The sequence below is a fragment of the Syngnathus acus genome, chromosome 11 (assembly GCF_901709675.1).
Source record: "Syngnathus acus chromosome 11, fSynAcu1.2, whole genome shotgun sequence".
NCBI lineage: Eukaryota > Metazoa > Chordata > Actinopteri > Syngnathiformes > Syngnathidae > Syngnathus > Syngnathus acus.
The window spans coordinates 3,610,281-3,633,365 of record NC_051096.1 but is presented as its reverse complement, the minus strand read 5'-3'; the positions used below and the strand labels follow the sequence as shown (position 1 = coordinate 3,633,365).

General features: G+C 47.1%; 5 protein-coding genes across 8 annotated transcripts; 1 reads left to right on the top strand and 4 right to left on the bottom strand.

Moving 5' to 3' along the window:
- Positions 1–848: 848 nt before the first annotated feature.
- Positions 849–4,105, bottom strand: s100u (S100 calcium binding protein U). The gene is made up of 3 exons (XM_037264534.1): positions 3,936–4,105; positions 1,885–2,015; positions 849–1,805 (listed from the first exon to the last, which is right to left on the bottom strand). Exons 2-3 carry the CDS (start codon positions 2,002–2,004, stop codon positions 1,164–1,166), a joined length of 762 nt encoding a protein of 253 aa, XP_037120429.1. The 5' UTR covers positions 2,005–2,015; positions 3,936–4,105; the 3' UTR covers positions 849–1,163.
- Positions 4,106–4,572: 467 nt separating this feature from the next.
- On the bottom strand, positions 4,573–5,223 carry s100a11 (S100 calcium binding protein A11). The gene is made up of 3 exons (XM_037264540.1): positions 5,102–5,223; positions 4,901–5,040; positions 4,573–4,779 (listed from the first exon to the last, which is right to left on the bottom strand). Exons 2-3 carry the CDS (start codon positions 5,027–5,029, stop codon positions 4,654–4,656), a joined length of 255 nt encoding a protein of 84 aa, XP_037120435.1. The 5' UTR covers positions 5,030–5,040; positions 5,102–5,223; the 3' UTR covers positions 4,573–4,653.
- A 421-nt stretch (positions 5,224–5,644) lies between these two features.
- Positions 5,645–10,092, bottom strand: pbxip1a (pre-B-cell leukemia homeobox interacting protein 1a). Of its 3 annotated transcripts, none has more exons than XM_037264530.1 (10): positions 9,905–10,092; positions 9,118–9,252; positions 8,770–8,857; positions 8,640–8,707; positions 8,104–8,548; positions 7,837–8,046; positions 7,556–7,599; positions 7,316–7,373; positions 7,105–7,248; positions 5,645–7,050 (listed from the first exon to the last, which is right to left on the bottom strand). In XM_037264530.1, the coding sequence occupies exons 2-10, from the start codon at positions 9,193–9,195 to the stop codon at positions 6,386–6,388; spliced, it is 1,800 nt and encodes a 599-aa protein (XP_037120425.1). In that variant the 5' UTR covers positions 9,196–9,252; positions 9,905–10,092; the 3' UTR covers positions 5,645–6,385. The 3 variants fall into 3 exon arrangements, with proteins under 3 accessions (XP_037120425.1, XP_037120424.1, XP_037120426.1); XM_037264529.1 differs by lacking the exon at positions 9,905–10,092 and adding an exon at positions 9,756–9,898; XM_037264531.1 differs by lacking the exon at positions 9,905–10,092 and adding an exon at positions 9,756–9,898 and having other exon boundaries at positions 8,104–8,488.
- Positions 10,093–10,274: 182 nt separating this feature from the next.
- LOC119130663 (small conductance calcium-activated potassium channel protein 1-like) lies at positions 10,275–15,857 on the bottom strand. Of its 2 annotated transcripts, none has more exons than XM_037264527.1 (11): positions 15,746–15,857; positions 13,632–13,732; positions 12,549–13,280; positions 12,147–12,242; positions 11,778–12,065; positions 11,478–11,599; positions 11,264–11,405; positions 11,092–11,202; positions 10,903–11,030; positions 10,758–10,836; positions 10,275–10,671 (listed from the first exon to the last, which is right to left on the bottom strand). In XM_037264527.1, exons 3-11 carry the CDS (start codon positions 13,260–13,262, stop codon positions 10,453–10,455), a joined length of 1,899 nt encoding a protein of 632 aa, XP_037120422.1. In that variant the 5' UTR covers positions 13,263–13,280; positions 13,632–13,732; positions 15,746–15,857; the 3' UTR covers positions 10,275–10,452. The 2 variants fall into 2 exon arrangements, with proteins under 2 accessions (XP_037120422.1, XP_037120423.1); XM_037264528.1 differs by having other exon boundaries at positions 10,767–10,836.
- On the top strand, positions 15,854–22,841 carry chrna11 (cholinergic receptor, nicotinic, alpha 11). Its single transcript, XM_037264533.1, has 10 exons — positions 15,854–15,944; positions 16,736–16,875; positions 16,947–16,991; positions 17,538–17,647; positions 17,713–17,792; positions 18,704–18,871; positions 18,948–19,142; positions 20,003–20,089; positions 20,569–20,678; positions 21,103–22,841. The coding sequence occupies exons 1-10, from the start codon at positions 15,893–15,895 to the stop codon at positions 21,775–21,777; spliced, it is 1,662 nt and encodes a 553-aa protein (XP_037120428.1). The 5' UTR covers positions 15,854–15,892; the 3' UTR covers positions 21,778–22,841.
- The last annotated feature ends 244 nt before the right edge of the window (positions 22,842–23,085 follow it).

Sequence of the window (23,085 nt, the reverse complement as noted above, 5' to 3'; positions counted from 1 at the left end):
GCACACCCGATCTCCGTGTCTAATTGTGGCTGCGGTGGGGCTTTAATGTCGCTTCCAGGTGAAGTGAGGATATAAAAAGAAGCTGAAGAAAAAAAAAAAAAGGAGGAAAAGGAGAATAAGGAGGAATGCAGTTTAGTGTATTTATTGTCAGGCAAAAATCAGCACCAAAAAGCATTTGTGAGTTGCAATAAAATGGGGAAAATTAATTAGCAATAAAGGAAATATAGTCAAGTACAACTAAGGATGGCTGGATATATGCAAACTATTCCCTTTTTGAGCACAAGGGGTGTAAACGGCGCCGTATTTTCACATGATACGGGGTAAATGTGCTGTGTTAGTGGCATGCACATGCTAGCAGTGGTATGTCGTTTCGCAAGGCCCGCTTTACTGTAGTGGTTGTAACACATGGTGTCGTTTTAGTGCATTCGACGCCACAGATGCTCATAATTCATAGTCGTAAATCTGTCGGAAATTTAGGACTCTATCCCTGTTGCTGATGTTTTAGTTTTAGGTAGCCAACTAGCGAGCTAATTAATTAGCTTATGGTATGTAGGTACAGTGATCCCTCGCTACTTCGCGTTACCGCGGCTTCACTACATCGTGGTTTTTTTCCCCCAAATTAAAAAAACATTTAAAAGTCAAAATAAAACTTCTAAATTCAGGAAACGTGTCTAATCTTTAGGACAATGTAGTATTGCTCCAAATGTTCGTTTACATTCCTTTCGAAGTCCGTTTTCGCGTGTTAGCACGATCGCGAATTAGCATCTTTCCGCTAACTTGTTAGCCTGCCCAGTACTTCTTGTTGGTGACCGTACTTTGCGGATTTCACTTATCGCGGGTGACTTTTGGAACCAATTATCCGCGATAAACGAGGGATTACTGTATTTGTACATCGCATGTAGCTAAATAGAGAGCTAGAAAATGCTATTAAGTCGTTCACTGGCAGCTCAATTAAAATGGATGTTTGACGTCTGTAGCCATCAATGGCTAACGACTAAGAGATGTTCCATATATCAAGTAAGCTAGCTAGTGGTCATATATTTGTCATAAATTTAGGCCTTTAGCTGTTGTAGTGGTTCTTAGTTTTGATGGAGTGTAATTATTATTTTGGATATTATTATTATTTGTGTGATGGATGGAAGGATGGTTGGAATGATTGTCCCCTACGAGGAGGCAGATTCCTCAGGCTTCTTCTCGGCCTCTTCCTCAGCCGCGTTGGCCGTCTTCTCCGCCGCATCTTCGGCCATCTTTTCCGTCTCCTCCGCCACGGCGATCTCCTCCTTCACCACCACCTCCACACATGAGGATGTCACCTCCACGCTCGGTGAGGTCCCGTCTACGCTCGGTGGGGTCACGTCCACGCTCGGTGGGGTCACGTCCACGCCAGGTGAGGTCACGTTCACGCCAGTTGAGGTCACGCTCACGCCAGGTGGGGTCACGTCCAGGCCAGTTGAGGACAACTCCACGCTCGGTGCGGTGATCTTCATACCCGGTAGGGTCACCTCGGCAGGCTTCTCCACCTCCTTCTTCTCCACCTTCATCTCCATCTTTCCATCTGCCTTGGCTTCAAGCTTGACCTCCGGGGTTTCCACCTTGGGGGCTGCGTTCTCCGGGGTGGCGTTCTCCACGGCGGCACTCTGGGCGTTTTGGGCCGGCTGGCCATCGTTGGCACGGCAACGCTGCTCGCTCACGGTCTTAGCCAGGTAGCCCACCAGCTTCATGTACTCCTCAAAGCCCACCTTGCCGTCCTTGTTTTCGTCTAGCCCCTTCCCCATGTTGTTAACCGCCTCCTTGCTTTCCGTGTCCTACACAGAGACGACCCACAATGAATCACAACAGAACTGCGGTTCTCAAAAGATTCTTATTAGCATTTTGTTTCCTGACCGTGAGGATGTTGCTGAGTTGGCTTTTGACCAAGTTCTGGAAGTCTTTGGGTCCCAAACTCTCCTTTCCTTTTCCGGACTTCAGGAAGACCTTGACCACCGTCTGAATGGCTTCCTCCATGACTCCCCTCTCTGACAACAAACATAAAATACATGAGAAACCGCCAGTAGCTAGCTAGCTAGCTAAATTCCGTTGAAATACCGCGAATGGAAAAAGATTCCATTTGACGTGACAGTGACGTGTGCGAGAAGAGCCAAGCGTGTGATTGAAAGGCGCAATGGCCGTCGCGATCTTTGATAGGTCATCCGATCTAATGAGGCTTCCGCCGCCGGCCGTCGTTTCGGATTACCCGCCGTGCTCATCTTGTGTCACCAATCCACTCTCGCTTAGGCTCTCATACGCTCCCCTGACCTTTTGTGTTTGTGAAGATTGTTTTTCAAAGCTAATGTGTCAGTTTGAAGTGAGTTACATTTTGAAAAAGTTCAAGAAAAAAAAATGTAAATCCATATTCCCCTTTTAAATTCCGTGTTTAGCGCTGTGATTCCTTTTCTTTTGCTAGCTTTTCCACTTCCTCTTTTGCTCAGAAGATGTAAAGCATGTGTGAGTAAGAGCGGGGGGGGGGGGGGGGGGCTGACCTATCCTCGCAGGAATTCCATTCACGGCTGTTTTGAGGCACAGGAATTTACAGGCCGACCACCCGCTCCTTCTTTCTTTTTACCCCAAAGCCACGACGAGAGCAAAGCGACATACTTTCAGCGTCGTGCCGCAAAAGCTCCACGCACGTGACACTGCTTAGCACAACGTTCTTGCAAATTTTGTGCAACATGTTCCCATCCTCCAGTGGAGCCAGTGTGGCGCCAAACAAGCAACAACTTCAATCTGCAAGCAATTACAAAGCAGGGTGTGAGCTGTCAAATGTTGCTGTCGTTGGAGTACTTGATGCCTTGCCACCACTGTTTCTAGGGCGCTCGCTGACATTTGTATTTCTGTGTCCGTTCTCACATGAATGATTCAGCCTTGTCCCGCGTCACGACCTCCAACTAATCCGCCTTATTTGTCCTAAAAGCCCTGGGAAAAACAAACTCCCCTCCGCCCGGCTGAAATGTACACGCCTTACAACTAGAGGTTTCCCCTTTCCCTGCCCGTTGGAGAACGACGCTCGTGTTGGGCGAACGTGATCCGAGGGTGCTCACGACAATGCACGCACGACATCAAATATTAACGCGGGAGCATGTCGAGGTTGTGACCGTGAATGGTCGCAGCAGATGGACAGAGAGCCACTGGTATATATTCTTTATCCTCTGCCAGAAATTAAACTCTTATTTTGTATTTACGTCTGATTTACTGCCCTCTAGTGGCCAAGATCAAAAACAACTTATGACTATTCCACTCCATAAACATTATTAAGGACAACAAACACTTCTTTATCTTAACATTTTTTGTGTGTGGAAAGAAGTAACACTTTAATCTCATTCACCATTTTGTGACTAATGTTCATTTACAGTTATTGCAGTCGGCCGCTCGATTGCTGTGGTCGGTGTGGTATGGCCCACGGGCCTCATTTTCCACACCCTTCCCTTCGGTGTGGGTGGACCCGGATCATAAAACGCCAAATCGATCATGCATGCAAAGTTTTTTGCGCACTTTGGACGTTTGGCGTATGCTCGGAGATACTTAAAGCAAACTAGGAAAAGGGGTTTATAAAAGAACTGAAAGAAAAATAATCATTAAATTAAATTATTTATTTATTCAATTATTGGCTTTGTAAATTCCTCTTATGAAATGGAACGCATCGAAACGCAGCCTCGTCATTTTGTGCCACGTTTCGACTTTAAAAAAAAAAAAAAAAAAAAAAAGTTACCCCACGGCTTTTTCGCTGCGTTTTTTTTTTTTTTTTTTTTTTATTTTTATTTTTTTTTTAAATAAAAAAAAAAAACGCAGCGAAAAAGCCGTGGGGTAACTTTTTTTTTTTTTTTTTTTTTAAAGTCGAAACGTGGCACAAAATGACGAGGCAAAGTTCCCAAGAAGACACGTACAATAAATCCACTCACCGTAAAGCGTCGGATCAAACGTGCAAAAGTGCGCAAAAAGTGTCTTTTAGGAGCGCCCTTTCTTCTCCTCGTGGTTTTGCAGCGACTCCCGCTTCGAGTCCACGCAACTTGCCAAACTCGTACAACTGCTAAACTCTCTTCCGTGATTTTCTTTTCTTTTTTTTCTTTTTTTTTTGCTTCCCTTCAAACTTTTCCCCCCACTGACAAGTGAAAGGGCGTGTACCTGGAAGAGCACACAAAAAAAAGGAGGAGGGATCGTGGAACAGCTGGGCCAACTTCCACCGAGAAATCATGCAAGTTGAGTTTGGCTTGCAATTAGTTTGAGTGGATTTGTGTGCGGTTTTGGCGTGAGTGACTTCATGTGCTTTTTTAACACACTTCATGCACAAAAAAAGCAAAGTCATACGAGGTGATGCTTTGTAACCCGCAAAGGCTGAATTGATCAAACTGGATTCGTCAAATATTACTATTATAATAAGATTGTGTTTTTCCAGGTGAGCTGGAGCCTAATTTCGACAATTCTTTTTAAAATCTCAGAGTTCGGCCGCACCCCTGGGTGCAACCAGATACGCCGTGTGTAGGATTACAACAGCCACTAAATCAAGGTCGTGAGTACAGTGAATGAATGACAAGGAGCTGTGGAGACAATGATGCCTTTAATCGGGGCCAATGGTTAACCAGGAAAAAAAAGCACGGGCGAGGCGGCGATGTTCTAAGCTCAGTAGCCGCCTTGCTTGCTGGCTAGCTTCCCGATCAACTGCCAGAACTCGCAGAAGGTCAGCTCGCCGTCGTTGTTCTGGTCCAGAGACGACATGAGTTGGTCCACCGCGCCCGGATCGCCGGTCTGAACAAGAATAAAGAGAATATGTTGATACTAGTGAAGTACGCCGATATCAATCACCGATACTTAATGTAAAAAATGCAGGACAGGAAGTGCCATCATGTCTTTCGGTTGAACGCCATACCTTGACAAAGTTGGGCAGCTGCGACTTGACCAGTTGGTGGAACTCATCTCGGCTAAGCGTGCTAGCAGACCCGTCGTTGCCCGCGTACGCCTTGAACTGGCTGACCAAAGTCAAGATGGCGGATTCCATGTTGGCTTCACCTGAAAATAAAAAAACAAATGTAAGCTCTCGGGAAATATCGAGAGAAAATATACAGCGTACCGTGTGATGTGCGAGGAGCAGGGATGTCTTCTCCTCACCGATATCATGCCCGTCTATTTATACGCCGTATCGGGATGCAGGGATCAGCGGAAAATGCTCCACTTGCCCTCATTTTCCACCACAAAATGCTGATGAGAGGACCTATGCATGCAAAGATCCACAGATAACATCATCCCAACACACAAAATAGAGCAGATCATGCCCGTCTAAGCAGAATGAAGCTTATACAAAACATGAGGTCATCGTGATCGGCAAGACACCTGCAAAAGATTGCCAGCGACTGACAGGGAAGTGCAAAACGTGTTTGGAAATAAAAACAGAAGTTCTTTGGGCTTAACACAAGAGAATTCTGGGCCGAATGTGCGCACGGGTTGACCTGCTCGGGAATTCAAAGCATGATCGGCTTCTGCTGCGGTTTCGTCAGAACGAACGTGTGTTCCGTCGTGTCATTGCTAACATTCTTTGCTCTGAAGCAAAATTTTCATTTTCCAATCGCTAACCAAATGCTAACATGCTAAGAAGGAAGCGACAAGACTATGCTCATTGATTTTAAGGGGATCGTTTATTGAACTTATCACTCGACAGAATCGAAGAAGGGCATGAAGCAAATCTGTCAGACATGCACTTACTAAACTAGCAAAAAAAAAAACCAGTCACTTAAAGATAAATATGGTTGAAGCACTTAAAAGGTCACATTTGTCTTTCTCAAAATTACATTCTTTGAATCCAGCAGGACCAAATAAAAATTCACAATAAAAAGGCACATCATCGAGTTGAACTTCCAAAGTGTCACGCCACTAAATAAATAGAAAATTCATAAATATGACAACATCGTGGACACAACCTCTAATACTGTGTGGCAAACAACTTTCACAAAATAGTCCACTCCATCACACACGTCAAACGCCACACTCAGCTATTGTGCTTTGGCAGGTGCTGCTGTTTTGGTTAGCAACACTGTGGAGCAATGCTAATAGTCACATTCTAGTGGATACCTTCTCCAAATCAACTTCACCTGCTTTGGTAGGTGCTGCTGTTTTGGCTAGCAAAGCAACACACAACAATGCAGATTCAGCCTGCTCGACAGTTTGCAATGAGTCATCACTTTTTTTTTTTTTTTTTTAACTGTGGGGGTTTACTATTACTATCTGTAATTATTTTTTCACTGTTTGCAGCAGGGCGTGTCCCTAATTTATTGAGTGACAGGAGCGAGGGGGGGGGGTGCATTTGTGAAATATGGTTACAGCTTTGGTGGCAACAAGATGTCCGCCAAAGTCTCCCCGTTTAATGTTGTTCCATGGCGGCAAACTTCCAGAGAGCTTCCCGCTCAAACTCCTCCATGGCTTCCTCCAGGGCTTCGTCTGTGCCTTCCATATCCGCCATGTCCTCCAAGATGTCCGCCACGTCCTCGGCGAAGTCGGCGAACAACCAGCGGTTGTGTGCGAACACGTCGCCGCTGAAGAAATCGGCGATCAGCCGGCGGAGGAAGTCCTTGCTCTCCTGAGGCGAGCCCTCTAATTTGCCCAGGTAGCCCTCCAGGAGTTCCTCGAACTCGGGTAGCTCCACGGGGAAGAGGCCCTCCTCGGCGGCGCAGTCTTCCAGCGAGCCGCAGGGGTGGTGGCGGGCGTGGCGCCGCAGCTTCTGCTCCTGCGCCCGCCAGAAGTCGGCCATGGCGTGCTGCTTGTGGTGACCGCGCCAGGGCTTCTCCTTCCTCCTCTGCTCCCGGTCCAGCCGGCGCTGGGGCTTCTTGGTCTCCCACTCGTCACGGCGCTTCCGCTCCTTCTCCTTCCTCTCGTCTTTACGCGGCTTTTCCACGTCCTTGTTCTTCCAACGCTCAACCCCCTCGGAGATCTCCCGCCGGATCTTCTCCAAAAGCTCCCACACTCGCCTCCGCCACTTGCTGCCATCTTGTTTTGGCTCTTGCCTCTTCTTCCATTGAAGCTTGTCAGCTGCATAGGAATTTTATTAATAAATATTCAACTTTAGCGTTTTAATTTCCTCACCGTTGTCTTTGGCTTGCTTAATAATTTCACTCAATTCCCGCCTCAACGGGTTTTCTCCTAACATCCTCATCACAGTGCCCAACTCCTGCATGTTGATGTCCTTGTTGCCATCCGTGTCAAACATATCCAAGACGCTTTCGAATTCTGCACAGACCGAGTCATAAAGTGGCGGAACAGAGAAAAAATAAAATCACAACAGGGTGAGACGAACCTGCAGACAGCTCATCGTTGAGGCGGAATCCGATCTCGTTTTGATCGTCAGACGCTTTCTGAGGGGAAAGCAAAGAAGTTGGATTTTGTTGTGATCCAAACTCTAAATTAAACTCGTTAAAATAAATAGCAGGCGTTTCATTGTCATTGTAAAGACACATTTGTCAACACGGCTCGCGCGTGGGCATATTTTGTGTACCTAATCAAAGTGTCTGTGACAAGAGGAAGCGTGCAAACAGACCTGGCTTTGTTCCTCGTCGCTCACGTCAGGCGATTCAAAGTCGCCTGTCAAGCACAAACACAAGCCGTCACTCTTAGCCATGCAAGACGGCGGCAAACGTGAGGACGCATTCTTTGGATATTTTTCTTGTGCGGTCAAGTGGAAGGAAGCTGGTTATTTGGCTTTTGCAGCATGAGTCAAGCGCTTTAGATAAACTATTTGTTTGCTCCCTTTCCAAGTCATGCAGCTAGTATTAGCATAAAGGTCACATGTCTGTTGACTAAGTCAGTCAAGCAATTCACCGGAGAGGAAGAGGGCGCCCAGGAAGAGCAGCACGGCGACGCCCATGATGCATTTGTTCAGCGACCACCACGCTTTCTCCTCCTTTCTCTTCGGCAGATGGAACTCCATCTCCTCATCCTCGTCCTCCTCTTCTTCCACGTCTGACGCTTTCGCCCCGGATTCGACCGTCCTCCTGCGGAGTCCGTCGCCGTGGTGACTCGTGGGGGTTTCTACGATAAATTCATTCAATTGAAATCTTGTGTGGAAATGGATTCAATGACAATTACCTTCTTCTTGCTCCTCCTGCATCTCCACCTCTAATGGACTCTCCTCCTCTGCCTGGACTGAACCGATGCTCTCTGGTGCTATGACATCATCAGCCGGGACGGGGCCCACTGGTGGTTCTGAGAGATCTTTGTTGACGTCGGTGTCTTGATCCAAAGGAGGCTCTGAGGCGCTGAGCGTCTCAGCTGGGATGACCGGATCCGGTTCCTCTGCAACGTCTGCGTCCTGGAGGGTCTCGTCGGGCTCGGCGACATCGCGGGGTCCCCCGAAATCGATGCTGGAGACGAAGGCCACGCCCAGATGCTCGTTGTCGCTGGGCGAGCTGGTCACGATGTCATGAATGACAGGGGCCTGGGTTTCCGGGTCGACCGCCACGAGCTGGTCAGGCTGGAGAGAACAGCAAAGGACGGGACCGTCACCGGTCTCTGGGTCGGTCTCTTGACACACCTGGCAAGAAGTATGTGTGTGTAATTATCTATCATTGCTTTAAAATATGCAAGTCAATTTGACATAATGACTGTGCAGGTCGCATACCAACCTGGTGGCCTTCTTCTGATAAGACACACTCCACTGGAATGTCACTGGGCTTGATCTCCCCAGCTACAACTGGAATAACACAAGATCTTTTTGCAACATCACGACCACAACCTTATCTTGACTTTGCGTACCTGTCGCCATGTCTTCTGACAGGCTGGGGGCGTCGCCCAGGCTCTCCGTGCCATCATCCAGCGCCCCTGCGTTGTCCGCTGCTACTTCCTGTGGAAGAATAAACAAAAATAGAAATAAACTCCTCCGACAAATTGTGTTTTGCTAAAGATGGAACCTTGATGTAGCAAAGACCATGAAAACAGGAGGGGACCCAGAAATCAACCCTGTGGTACACCATACGACAAATAGTCCTGCCTTTCAAATCGGCCACTCTATAAAGCGGGTCTAAAATTGGACAACACACCTACATTACCTTTGACCTTTGAGTATTTGGCTTGTCTGGAGAAGTTCCAGCAATGGGGCCTTACCTCTGGGGAAAGGAGCGTCCAACTGTTGGTGGACGAGCCGCTACTGCCAGTGCTGCTGCTGTGGTCCGACATTGCCATCTTGAGGCGCCTCTTGGCACAGCACAGGGAACGCTATTTTCACCTTTTCGTAGATTCCTGCAGAAGACACCACTTGTTCAAATCTTGCAAATTAAAACTTCACCAGAGGTGTACATTAGTGTGCAACCATGGCCGCTGATTATACGGACGATAATAGCCTTGATACGTGCACACGCACGTAATAAAGACGGGATTAAAGCGTAATACGGGTTAGGTGATGACGCGTTAGCTCCTATTCTAGTAACATCGCATCCTTTGAATGACAAATTCCCTCTTATATGCGAATTTTGACGTGAGTGACGGAGAAATTAGGCCAAAAATTGACAATCGCGGCATTGAGGTCACGTTTTTCCCCCCCTACGTCAAGGCGAATAGAGGAATTTAATTTTTGCATTTGGACGTGCATAAGGATGAATTTAAAAGTAAAGGGAACACGTTCGACGTTCTCGTGATGGTAAACAAAGGATGGAAAACCACTTCCGCCTTCACGCAGGGCTAATCACGGGCCACAAACACGTGCGATGCCATGATTATGCAAACACACGGCACGGCATATTCACCCTGCGTCGCTCGGCAATAATTTCCAGTCCCGATTATCCACTTATTATCCTCCGATCGTCCCCTCGAACTTGGGAACTTCGGGAATTCTGATCTGCGTCACGTCAGCCCAAGAAGCCTCTCCACCAATCAGAATTCGAGATAGACTCACGTGAGCGAGCGATCCACCAATGAGCACAATTACATTCGTCATCCAATCGTATTTCATCCAAGCCGCATACTTTGGGTGCATTCCACCAATTAGAAATGTGAATCAAAAGTGCAAGTGAAGCGACATCTTGACGTTGATTGAAGGCTGACAGGTGATGGCGACTTAAAGATGCTCCCCATACAAACGTAAAGCGAAAATATGAGTGAGCACATGTATTTATACACGAGATAGGAAGACGTGGACCAACTGCTCAAGGACACGTCCGCTCCGCTATTTTTGACACGGGACTTACCGTGCAGTTGCTCATTTATTGCATCATGTTAATCGTCCAGCTTCACCTCTTAAGTCACACAAAGAAACAAAACACAAATATGGTGAAACTTGAATTTAATGGCACAATTGACCACCACCAATAATGTGTCCAGGAAAACATTTTTAGAACATAAACGTTTCCAGAAAAGTTTTGGTTCAAGTCCACTATTATTTCACTACACGAGCAGCATGTCCCCGCTCTTCCACTAGAGGGTGCCAGACACCCACTTTTCATTCTACCTCGCCTCATTCCTTCCGGCAGTCTTCTCCCTCTCACGCAGTAGGTGGCGTATGGATGAATTCTGCGTGGACAAGGTACTGGTCAGCAGCGGCATGAGGCCTCGGAAGCCCTCGCGCAGCTCCTCCACGTGTTTCTCCAGGCCGTGGACGTGCGTGTCCAGCTCGGCCCGGCAGCCCTGCACCTCGACCAGCACGTCGAACAGCGCCGTTTGTAACTGCGAGGGTCCCAGAGGAGACACAGGTCACAAGAACGGTGCGTTGGCAATCGGCTGGAGATTCGCTCAGCGGTTAGTGCACTTGCCTCTCTCACCTTGCAGAGGTCCACCAGTGTGCTTCCCTGGTCTGCTAAGATTCGCTTGTCCATCTTGACGCGCCGGAGCCTGGACAGTGCATACATGGTTATACCGACTTTTTCTATCTAGTCAAATGATGACATGGACACTTACTGGTGGATGGCGAGCATCAGTTTGCGTTGGTGCATTCGGACCATGGTGTGATCTTTCTCCCTGGAGAGCTTGGTGTGCTTGTAGATGAACCAAGTCTCCCTCAGCACGTTTGCCGCCGCGTTCTTCATCTGCACCCAAAACAATATTCACTCTACGGAATCGAATGAGACGTGTTAACGGTTAGCAAACCCTTTTGGAGATGTGCGAGTCAATCATGAAGTTGTGCACGTGCTTCTCAGCCCGCGTTAGCTCCAGCTTCCTGGCGACCACCGCCACCACTAGGACGGTGCAGCCGGCCCCCTGCGAGGGAATGTTTTAAAACATTTGTCTGAGAAAAATAAAAAATCAAATTTTTGCTTACCATGATCCCGGTGAGGAGGCAGATGCTGCGTCCGCAGTAGGTGTGAGGCACCACGTCTCCATAGCCGATGGACAGGAAGGTGACTGACACCATCCAAAGGGCCTCCATGTAGTTGCTGCTTAGGTCCCTGTAGTTGTGATGCCTGTAAAAAAAACATTTATTCGAACAATTCAATCATAATTCGGCCAAAAAAGATTTTTATTGGAGTAGCGACCTCTCGCATACGTGCAGCCCCCAGGCCGCCACGAGCCACAGCGAGACGCTGAAGATCATCAGCACGGTGCCGGGGTAGGTGGTCATCAGGGTCTTGCCCACGAAGCGGGCGTTGAAGTGGATCTGCCGAGATTAACATTATGTAACATCCCACCCTCAATCTGGCTGTAGGTGAGCTAGACAGAGGTCATTTCCTTCAGCCGCATTTACAATTTGACGGGATTACAGGAGAGGTGACTTTGGTTGCTGGCCAAAACAGCAGCACCACACTATGCTTAATTGTACGACTGCAAAGCGATACCTTATTGAGCGCCCCGATGCTACGTGACGCCGTATCGGTGAAGAGCCTGCTGTGTAGCATCATGGCGCGGCCTAGCAGGTAAAGCCTGAGGAACATTGGCAGCGCCAGCACGATCTCCAGCTCCGTCTCGGACAGCGCCGTCTGCGCCTTCTGCTGTGTGATGTAGGCCACCAGGCCCACCGGGTACGGATGGATCGCCGCCGCCGCCAGCTCCAGGGCGATCAGGGTCAGGCGCTCCGTCGTCATGGCGATGCGCCAGTCCTCCGCGCTGCTGTCGTGGACGTAGAGCTACGACGGCCAGATTTATCAGACTATCCCTGATGAAGCTTTCAGATACGGCAATGAAAAATGTCCCCCGTGTCGGGTTACCTGCACCTCGCAGCAGTGGTACGCTATGATGAGGCCCAGCAGAAGGATGGTGGAAAGGGTGATGATGGATTTGAGTGTGAGTGAGTAGATGGAGCTCTGTGGGTGGCACACATATACACACAGGTCATGACAAAGCTCAATCTATGGAGATCCTACATAATCTTCTAATCTTACGGTGGACTAATCCACTTGCAGGATGTAATGAACATGATTTTATGGACATTGCCCTTTTCATGCAGGTCCCATGTCTATGTAGACATATCAAACGTTCGCTGACACCCACGTCACTCACCAGATCTGGCCCCGCCTTCTTTGTTTTTTAATAATACAAAATCTGATGACTAGAGTTGAATGGATTCTAATCATTCATACACAGGAAACCCGTTGATTCGTGTGCCGGACCTTGCTGTAGACACTCCAAGAGAGTTCCGTTTCCATGACCATCATGAACACGCCAAAAGTCCCCACGGCCAGAGCGCAGTCGTTAAGCCGCTGCCTGCGGAGGAAGAGCGCCCTCCTACGCAGCAGCCGCCACCCGATGCTGTGCGTCTTCCAGTAGTGGTCATCCTTGGACTCCGTTTTGTGTTTGGGGTCGGAATTGCAGGGCGCCCCCGGTAGAGGACCCCGATCCTGGCTCGGGGGCGATTCCTGGGGCGGCTCGTCGTCTCTGCTGGTGACGATGATCTCCGGGAGGCTCTGGCTCATCTCCTGCCACTGGAGGCTTTGGACCGAGGGCCTGGCGGAGGTTTTGAAGGGGGACCTGTCATTTAAAGTGCAGACCTGGATTCTGGAAGCTCCAGAAGCCTTGGCTTTATGCTCCTTCCTCTGACGTTTCTTCTCCTTGCATTTGACTTTGTCGGCCCTCCTGGGGGAGCACGGCGGGGCTCGGGTGCACCGGTAGCCGTTGTATAAAGGCATGGTGGCCATGGCTTGGGTCCGGTCCAGCCACACCGTGCGATCCGCGCACCTCTGAACGGCCGGGCAGATTCCGCACTGGGGAGGGCAGGCCCGGCGGGGAGAGAGTGTTCTGGCGGGAGGCAGCAGCGAACGCTGCTCCTCCACCTCGCATTCGTCCACCAGGGAAATGTTGACCATGGAGGTGGAGGAGCGCTCCATGGTGACGGATGGGCTCAACTGGAAGGAGAGAGAGGATATGTTACAAAAAAGTATCTCCCAACATTATTCAACCCCCCTCCCCAACATTTTTTTTTTTTAACAATTGATCAAATTTGGACATAGAATTCTGCCCTAAAAATCATTAAATGAAATTATTGCTATGGAATAAACTAAAAAATAAAATATATTTTGGGTAGCTGTTGGCTGCCTTACAAAAAATTGTTGTTTTCTGAAAAATAATTTTTGGAAAAATCCTTTTTGTTTTCAATAAAAGGCTGAAACTTCCCAAAGTTGTAAAATATTATTTGGTATCCAGTTTGTCAGTCTAAAAGCACCACAGGCAACACAATGAATTTATAAATACCTTACCTTTTATAAAACAAGCTCTGAATTTGCTATTTCTTGAGATTTGGAAAAATCCTGCTGTCTGTGGAATAATAATAAAAAATCTGTCCTGTTGCACGTCTTTCCTTTTAAAAAAAAAAAAAAAAAAAAAAAGATTAATATATGTACACTTGATATGATGAACGTACAGGAGTGGTGTGATGCAATCACATCATCAAATCCAATAACAATGGTCACGCTCCCTCCGAACAAACCTGTCCACCCACTAGCAGCCTGTCGGAGCTCCGCCCACATTCCTGATGAGGTTATGAGCCTCTTGTGTAGGCATATGACATGTGATCACTGACCATACTTATATCCATGTCATGTCCCTGGCCGCCGTCCCGCCATCCGGACGTCTTCCTCAAAGCCGGGCTTAGTGATGGCGCAGACTCAACTTGCAGATGTTGCAAACAATCAGCTTTCCTCCAATAATTATCGCGTCACCATTTAGCAAACTCAATTTTAAGCGACAGATTATTTGATCATAGTCAAGTTTTGGAAAAAGTTGGACTTAACATCAAATTTGGTCAGCACGTGTGCGATGAGGAGACCTACAAAATAAAAGTCTCAAGAGGCCACTAGGCAGATTACAGTTTAATCAAGAGAGGTCCAATACTTATGATCTTATGAAATATCAAATATGTCAGCCCTTAGGTGACAGGTGGAATATTAAGCCAGAAAGTCAGAACAATGACATCTCACATTTATCCAAATCCGCTTGACAGATGGATCTACAGATAATATGGGTTGCTGCAAATGGATACGACGAATAAGGGGGGTGTCGTCTGGATCCGGGTAGCAGCGGGATAAAGAATGGTATTATCTAATCGGAAGGAGACGTGTATTAAGAGGTGGGAGGGGGAGCGAGAGGAGCCCATAACAAGAAGAGTCCAAATCAACAACTTTGGGATGGGACCAAAAATCAAATATTCTGAAAAGTTTGATCTTGATTTATCTTAATCAGCAAACAGCCACGGGGGATTTTTTTTTTTTTTTAAACAACAATTTACAGCATATTCTTATTTTTTTTGCCATGACTCTTATGGGATTAGCGTACCTAATGAAGTGTCCCGCCAGATGTTAGTCTTATTCCAAACATCTTGCATCTGTCAATTCAAATGTGCTGCCAAGTCGTGCTCAAAAAGCCTTAGCATGTCTATTCTTGTGTGTGTGTTGCCAATTTTCATTTAGTCTCCTCTGTTATTATTGCATCACCCCGTTGGCATCCAGGGCTAAATGAAATTAAATTGAGATGCTCACGGCCGCTAATTGCTACAGATGTTCAACGAAAAGGATTAGCATCCCCCCGACTTCATTTTCTGCAGTAATCATAACGAGAAAACAATTTAAACGAGATGTGTCCCGAATGACTTAAACACCCTTAGCTGATTAAAAACGTGGAAGGATGCGATGAATATATTTGAGATGGAATTTAGGAATTTCTAATTGGCCAGGATGCAGTAACAAAACAAACCACCGGAAGGAGCCCGAGTGTCAATTCTTCGTAATCCCAATGAAGGATGGGTGAGTTTTCCCAAACGAGTTATTCCCCCACCCTCGACTCCCACTTTGGAAAATGACATCCAAGTCTGACGGATGTTGTCCATCTTGAGGCCCACCTTGCCTGGCTGCGAAGCGTGACAAAAGGGGGCCCCAAATAGGTCAGAGGGGGCTAAGCGTAGACTCCCGGTAATAGGGTCATCCATTATACAATCCAACTCTTTCCTTAACCTGATTCTCGCTCCCTCCTTCCCTCCCGCTCGGCATTCATCAGCTTCTCGGTCCTTGCATCAGCATTCTGGCAATCCGGTTAAAAAATGCAGATATGGTGACAAAGTTTGATGATAATTGGCTTTTGCCCGTCGACGTGAAATCAGGAGTGAGTAGCGCTACTACAAAAGGCTATTTTGTCTATTTTTGTTTGGTGTTCACTCCGACCTTCAGCCTTGTTCTCGTGTCATGGTGTTGTGTTTAATAAGGTCATCTTGCAGAGTCAGCCCCATTAAACATGACCCCCTCCTTCATCTTCAACCCCTTTGCCCCCACTGTCGATCGCTTTTTTCTTTTTTACACTGTGCTCTCCATTTTAGTCCCACCTCTTCCTCTTAGTCTCTCTCTCTCTCTCCTCCGGCATCTGCTCCATCCTTGGCTTTGCTGCAGCTTCCTCCACCTCCTCCTCCTCATTTCTGCCTTGCCTGTCTGTCTGCTGCCACTCTTCTTCTTTCTCCTCCTCGTCGATCAGGATGTGGCGCTCGGCGGCTTTGCTCCTCTCGGGGATCTTGGCGTTGATCCAGGGTGAGCTCCTTACGGTATTTTGGATTCAAACTGTTAAAAAAAAAAAAGATGAAGAGGGAAAAGTACAGGATGTGATGGGTCACCTGTTTGCTCTTGCATGTCATCTTGTGTGACTCAGAAAGTGTGTGTGTGTGTGTGTGTGGGGGGGGGGTGCACGGATCAATGCAATCGCACATACGAATCGCACACGCTTTCGACTTGCTGCATCCTTCGTGTTTGTGTGCGCGCGCGGCTGAAACGTACAAACTTGACAGCCTCTCGCTCGTGCGTTTGCTGTCGGCGTCAAGTGGCGCCAAGGGAGACCACAAAGAGATTCTGATTAAAAATTAAAATAATGTATAAATAGACCAAATCACACAGAGGCTTCAAATTCTGGTTGTAAAACGAAGACAATTTTAGGTTGTGTATTTAAAATATGAAACTACACCTTCTGCTAGCTCAAAGCTAACACACATTGCAATTAGCCATAGACGGGGTAACAAAAAGCTAATTTGAGAGTAAGTTCATTGCAGGTTCATTAGCGTCAATAGGACGCTAATTGGACTTTGTTTACTGAGCGGACTGCTGTGTTTCCCGTGAGTCTTCCGTCTTTGTCGCACAATCGCAGCTTTATCGAGCGCCGGTGGCTTGGTCGATAAACGTAATAAATGAGCACGGAAATAGATCGGTTAATTGATTTTTTTTTTTATTGATAGTCGAAGTATGACTGTACCATGTGACTTGACATTTCTTACCCCAAAAAAATCAGCATTTTTAAAAATACATAATTAAAATATCAAATGTCACTCCAGTGTCTTCAGGGGGTCCTCACCAGAGAAACCTGCTGAAGAGCCTGCTGAAGGACTACAACCGTATGGAGCGCCCCGTCGGCAACGACTCGCACCCGCTCACCGTCACCTTCTCGCTCAGTTTGATCCAGATCATGGACGTGGTGGGTGGGGCCGTTCTCGTGGGACGCCGCCATTATTGCAAAGAAATCGAATGTCTGTCGTTATCTGGTAGGATGAGAAGAACCAGGTGCTGACCTCCAACATGTGGCTGCGGATGGTAAGGACGCCTGAGAGGTTTGTGGTACTTATCAACTTGGACATATGACTCACCGGACGCAACATTAGGTACACCATCTTAGTATTCTGATTTGATGGTGTACGTAATGATGTGGCCAGAGGGTGCGCTTTGCATGTCGAGCCCGATTTCACAGGTGTCAAACTCAAGGCCCGGGGGCCAGATACGGCCCACAAAATCATTTTATGTGGCCCGCGAAGACGAAATTGTGCATCAAATTCGTGTCATTACTAGAATTGCAAATTGTCTTCACTTTTAATCATATCTGTTTTTTTAAAAATATTTGACCAGTTTTTACTCGTCTGATTTGAAAACGAGTTATTTGTCAGTTTGTTTTGTAGCTTTTACTGTACATAATATTATTTATTTGGGTTGACAGCCATAATGGCCCTCTGAAAGAAGCTATGACTACAATGCGGCCCGTGGAAAAAAAATGAGTTTGACACCCCTGCCCTATTTATTCATTTTAAATATGAGTCGTATCTATTGATCTATTAGTAACATATATAAAAAATAATTTGTGTCAAGAGCTGGTTCGACCACTATCTCCAGTGGAACCAGAGCGAACATCCCGGAGTGAAAAACCTTCGCTTCACCACCGACCAAATATGGACGCCGGATATTCTTCTATACAACAGGTAAGCTTTAAACACAAACGTGCACGTACTCACATGTTCTAACAGTCCCCGTCACGCTTCCTCAGCGCAGATGACGACTTTGACTCCACCTTTAAGACCAACGTTCTGGTCAACTCCAGCGGATATGCTGAATATTTGCCTCCAGGTGGGTCACTCGAGCGTCACGAAGACACTGGAAAATACAAGATTGTTCTTAATATTGCCCGACACAAAGTTGATGGAAGAATTCGTTCGGACGCGGTCGGGCGAACCCGCCTTTCTTCTCGTGCCGCTATCGCTCAGTCGGCTCGTCGTTCAGCATTCCGCACGGGTCCCTGCCTTTGCCCGCGAAGCCAAGGTTAATATTTCACGCCGTTGACATATGCCTCCAAAAAGGCTGCATAGACTTCCTGTTGAACCTCGCCGTCACGGTGCGTTCTCTGCCATGTTTATTAATAGAACACTGCGGCGTGTAAATACCTCACCGATGGGATTGGGATCAGAGACAAATAATTATTTGCAGTCAAGTTAATTAACAAGAAATGCACAAGAAAGGATCATTTTGCAAATATTTGCGAAGTTGACTAACCTACAATATTATTTTAAAAATGCAAATAAAAAAGAAGAATATTTACACAGCAAAGATCACTCGATCTGAAAATATGGAAAATTTGCGAGCTCGGGGCCTCGAAATGTCACGTTGGTGAAAAAGAGACTCCTTAAAATGACGGACTTTTATTTTGGGACTATGTCGAGCTAGCGCAAAAGAGAGAGACTCTTGTTTGTAAGTGTCGCCCCAAGGTTACAAGATGGATATCTGCAAGAGGAGAGGAGAGGCAGGCTGCCAAGAAGGCGCTGGCGCACATTCTATGATTCCCTGGCTGGACACTTCATTAGGAACACCTGATTGTTGTGCAATGGAAAAAACTCACCTATTTGCTGCTTTGGTTTTTTTTCTGCTCTGCTGCCACCTAGAGACATCAACACGCCATTGCAGTAGTACTAGTATTTATTTTGCTTTTTTAAAATGAAAAGTATGAAAGAAAACAGTTACGTGCCAATCACGTGTCCTGGCAGGCATCTTCATGAGCACGTGCAACGTGGACGTGCGCTGGTTCCCCTTCGACATCCAAAAATGCGTCCTCAAGTTCGGCTCGTGGACGTACGACGGCTGGCTGTTGGACCTCCAGATGAACGACGCCGACGTCTCGGGCTACATGCCCAACGGCGAGTGGGACCTCATCGGTCAGCCTTCAAAATGCAAACAGTTTGCTAATTTTTTTTTTGTGCAAGTACTCGAGTACGGATTGTGCTTACTTAGGGGTGCCCGGCGCCCGCAACGTGGTTTTCTACGACTGCTGTAAGGAGCCGTACCCGGACGTGACCTTCATGGTGACCATACGGCGAAGGACGCTCTACTACGCCCTCAACCTGCTCATCCCATGCATGCTGCTGTCCTCCATGACGCTTCTTATCTTCGTGCTGCCCGCCGACTCAGGGGAGAAGATCTCGCTGGGTGAGCAAAAAATAGATAAATTATGGTACAGCCATTAACAATAATTGATAGCATGATTACATATTTATACTGTTTTTGTATATTCAAAAAAAGAATATATTTAAAAAAAAAAAAAATAACAGAGAATTTGAACATTTTGCATCAATTTCCATTCTTGCAAGATGATGTAGCGCACACAGACAGATATTTTGGGGTGTGAAAAAAAAAAAAAAAAAACATCTTTCTGAAATGCGCCATAAAAATCTCCAAGTGGGACACTCCCCCCCTCCTCTTTACTGCAAATATGATTCTAATACGCTCACATTGAACCCTCAAATGAAAGGGGTGAGGGGGGGGCCGAGAGGAGATTACAGGAAGACGACGGGGAAGCGGGAAGCGAGCGCAAAAGAAAGTGGAGCACTCTTACAAAATGAGCGAATATCTAGTTAAGTGCGTATTTATTGGAATAACGCTGATGTTGCGTTATACGCCGACTCCTTTGGTACGCACGGCCAATTAAGCTATTGATGTCATTAATTGATGAAGCTGCTGCGTCCTCCATGAACATGCTCCGGACATTGTGGACTTTCCTTTTTTTTTTTTTTTTTTTTTTTTACTTAGGTAGGATATTTCTGCCAGAGAAGCATTTTTGGTAATTGTTTGTGTTTGGAGTCGTGAATTACGACAGCGCTGTTGTTGGATGCAGATGCTGTTTAGGCCCAGTGTAAAATAAATGGAGGCGAGCATTACACTATGTCAAAAAGCAATTTAGTGGATGAGGCCTAGGGGTCGTTTGTCAAAAAAAAAAAAAAATACTTGGCTGCCCGCCCAGTTGACTTTCTGGATGAGATCGATTTATTTTTTTTTTTGTTTGATTTCAGGCATCACCGTCTTGCTGTCGCTGACTGTTTTTATGCTGCTGGTGGCTGAGATCATGCCGGCTACGTCTGACTCGGTGCCGCTCATAGGTAGGCCTTCATTTTTTTTTAACGTATGTATTTTACATGTCGAAAAGAAAACGTTAGCAGTTTCAGCACCTTTTTTTTTTTTTTTTAGCATTCCAGCTCATCACTCTGCTTTTATGGTTAGCTCGGCGTTTCCTTCCCTCCACACGTCCTGCTTGTCAGCTGATTACTGACGAATTGAACGAGTTATATTACCAGCCTCGAGTGTCATATATTCATATTTTATAGCGCCGCTGGCACTGTTTCACATTTAATCAGACTTTTACGGGGACTGAAACACGACTACATTGCATGAATGCGAGACTTCATTAAAGAGCTTTTACAACCTGGGAAGCGCGACGGCCATATAAAAGTGATACAAAGACATCACGTCGGGCTCCTAAATAGGGAGGCGTTGATTTCAGAGAGTCTTCTGGGACCCTTTTGGATCTGGGGACTAAAGGGCTGGTGGAACTCAATGCATCTGTTCTATTTAATTCAAGGTCAGTACTTTGCCAGCATCATGATCATCGTGGGGATGTCCGTCATCGCCACCGTGGTGGTCCTGCAGTACCACCACCATGATCCTAACGGAGGGAATATGCCAAAATGGGTGAGTTTGTTACCAGAAACGGAACCAGTGTAGCGATGCAGCATCCGCCCACCACTTTGGATCACGCGGCGTTGCCCTTGCGGGGAATCCAGCTCTGCGTCATCTTGGTGCTGTTGCTGAGCAAGGATTGAAATAGATCCAAATAGATTTTTTTTTTTTAGAGGATAATCTATTCCTACATTTTTCTGATTTACCTGTGCACGGAGCAAGGGAGGAACCTCGGGATGATGAAATTGACGACCCCCGACATGGAGGTCATAATAGCACAGATTTTATCGTTTCCAGATTTCCATTTCTGTGCAGTTTTATGATCCCCAATTCATCCTTTGATCTGGCGATAACAAAAGGCCATAAAATCACTTTTTGAAATCAATCAATCATGTGACATAATGTACATTATTTACCTGCTGACTTCTGTGTCTAGGTGAAGCTTGTTCTTCTCCAATGGGTGGCGTGGTTCCTGCGGATGAAGCGACCCGGCGAGGCGGAAAAGCCCCGGAGGCCCGCGTGCGCCCCCCACCTCCGCCGTTGCTCCTCAGGCTCGCACAGCGGGAGCATTCCCAACCACTGCGACCCGGCCGCGCACACTCACAATCTGCCCTCTCTCCACCAACCTCACCTCCACGTCCAATCCAGCTCCAACAACGGCAACTTGCTCTACTTCCAGGGGATGGAGGATCCGCCGCTGTTGTCCGATCCGACCCAGAGGGGCAATACCATCCCGGCGGGGCATCGCAGTCCACCCCCACACCTCTGCGGATCCCCGCTGCCTCCCGCGCCCAACCTGGATACCGTCGGATGCCCCAGCATCGTCTCCAGCGGAGGTGGCTTTGGAGTTGGCATGAGCAGCGGAGCATGCCAGGTTATGGGTCATGGCGACCCGCTACTTCAAGCCATCCTGGAGGAAGTGCGCTACATGGCGGATCGGTTCCGCGAGCAGGACGAAGCGGAGCGCGTGGCCGACCAGTGGAAGTTTGCGGGTGCCGTCATCGACCGTCTGTGCCTCGTAGCCTTCAGCGTCTTCAACATCATCTGCACCATCTCCATCCTCATGTCGGCGCCCAATTTTGCCGACGCCATTTCCAAGGATTTTATCTGAAAAAAACAAAGCAGATGAGGGGGTGTTAAGGTATCAAGCGGGCTCGGATCCAGCGGGAGTCCAGGAGACAAAAGAAAATGCGGCTTTCTTTGCACTACGCCGACCGAACGAACTCGATGAATAAAACACAAAGAGGGAGTCGAAGATTTTCGGGATAAATCAGAGCTGCAACAAGCGAACAGTGTCCGGGTGAAATGGAAGAGAAAGTAGAGCAGAAACGGAAACTCAGCAAGAGGGAAAGGCCTCAACGTTTGGTAGAAATGGCGGAACGAGGGGGACAGGCCGAACGGGTCGAGGTAATCCCCGCTGTAAAAAGTGCCAACTTTATTTAGACCCTAACACGGAATGTCAGGACTAAAATAGACTTAGCAGGTCTCCGTGTGAAAGAAGCTCTAGTGAGGAAAGAAATTCCTCGGAGGACAACGACAAGGACATGCAGATTTTTTTTTTTTTTTTTAAAGAAGAGCAGAACGTGGTGCTCATCCATTATTCAAAGGTCAGCGTCTATTAGCAGTCGAATTAAAAAGTCCTCCCGTCGTCTTTAAGACGTGACTGATCGGCTATGAAAAGATGACCTGGGCACTTTCCATTTCCAAGGGCCTCATTATCCCCCGCAGCTTACACACCTCCGCCCCAAAATGAATTAAAGCGACACAGATCTCAGATCAGCGATAAAAGGGTCCAGAATCAATCGAGAGGAGCGACGTCAACAAGGTTTGTCATACACAAAAGCAAAAAGCTCAATTAATAGGAAAGATTTCTGTGGTACATTTGCTAATTTGTATCTACTGGAAATGAAGACGCGCACCAACACAGCCTCAGGAGATCCAATAATAGTCACAGTGAAACTGCCGGTTATTGATTGACATTGGTCATTTGATATTTGAATTAGCATTGGTTTGATCCTCTGCCCAGCCATTTTGTACTTATGTGGCCGATTGATGTCATACTTAAACAAGAAAAAAAAAGCCAGCAATTTCTGTCTTTGCTGTAGTTCCTTCCCAGTGTTCAGAAAACCAGCATCTTCGTGTTTTTATCATGATGAAAATAAAAATTGAACGTACCTTTTGTTTGTTTTCCTTAAAAGAAAGAAGAGAATGAGGATAATTGACTCATCGTTCAGGAGATGGGCGGATGAGGGGAGGTGGTGGCAGGTAGGAAGGGCTCAGTCCTTGGATTTATTAGAAAAGCCCTGCAGAACATCAAAGTGCAGGTCAAATCACTCCATCAACACAGACAGGAAGGAGAATTTCATTAGTTGCGTGGCCTTCATCCCTATATCAGCGTGTTAGAAATAGAAAGTGCTGT

What these genes read in the sequence shown, in the direction of transcription:
- s100u (XM_037264534.1), bottom strand. Translation starts at nt 2,004, where the DNA reads ATGGAGGAAGCCATTCAGACGGTGGTCAAGGTCTTCCTGAAGTCCGGA. An exon ending in AACTCAGCAACATCCTCACG is followed by an intron (nt 1,806 to 1,884) that starts GTCAGGAAACAA and finishes GTCTCTGTGTAG; the next exon opens with GACACGGAAAGCAAGGAGGC.
- s100a11 (XM_037264540.1), bottom strand. Translation starts at nt 5,029, where the DNA reads ATGGAATCCGCCATCTTGACTTTGGTCAGCCAGTTCAAGGCGTACGCG. An exon ending in AGCTGCCCAACTTTGTCAAG is followed by an intron (nt 4,780 to 4,900) that starts GTATGGCGTTCA and finishes ATTCTTGTTCAG; the next exon opens with ACCGGCGATCCGGGCGCGGT.
- pbxip1a (XM_037264530.1), bottom strand. Translation starts at nt 9,195, where the DNA reads ATGGCAATGTCGGACCACAGCAGCAGCACTGGCAGTAGCGGCTCGTCC. An exon ending in GCGACGAGGAACAAAGCCAG is followed by an intron (nt 7,374 to 7,555) that starts GTCTGTTTGCAC and finishes CTTTCCCCTCAG; the next exon opens with AAAGCGTCTGACGATCAAAA. An exon ending in CAACGATGAGCTGTCTGCAG is followed by an intron (nt 7,249 to 7,315) that starts GTTCGTCTCACC and finishes CGGTCTGTGCAG; the next exon opens with AATTCGAAAGCGTCTTGGAT.
- LOC119130663 (XM_037264527.1), bottom strand. Translation starts at nt 13,262, where the DNA reads ATGGAGCGCTCCTCCACCTCCATGGTCAACATTTCCCTGGTGGACGAA. An exon ending in ACTCGCACATCTCCAAAAGG is followed by an intron (nt 11,031 to 11,091) that starts GTTTGCTAACCG and finishes TTTTGGGTGCAG; the next exon opens with ATGAAGAACGCGGCGGCAAA. An exon ending in ACCTCTGCAAGGTGAGAGAG is followed by an intron (nt 10,672 to 10,757) that starts GCAAGTGCACTA and finishes GGACCCTCGCAG; the next exon opens with TTACAAACGGCGCTGTTCGA.
- chrna11 (XM_037264533.1), top strand. Translation starts at nt 15,893, where the DNA reads ATGTGGCGCTCGGCGGCTTTGCTCCTCTCGGGGATCTTGGCGTTGATC. An exon ending in AGGGGAGAAGATCTCGCTGG is followed by an intron (nt 19,143 to 20,002) that starts GTGAGCAAAAAA and finishes GTTTGATTTCAG; the next exon opens with GCATCACCGTCTTGCTGTCG. An exon ending in TGACTCGGTGCCGCTCATAG is followed by an intron (nt 20,090 to 20,568) that starts GTAGGCCTTCAT and finishes ATTTAATTCAAG; the next exon opens with GTCAGTACTTTGCCAGCATC.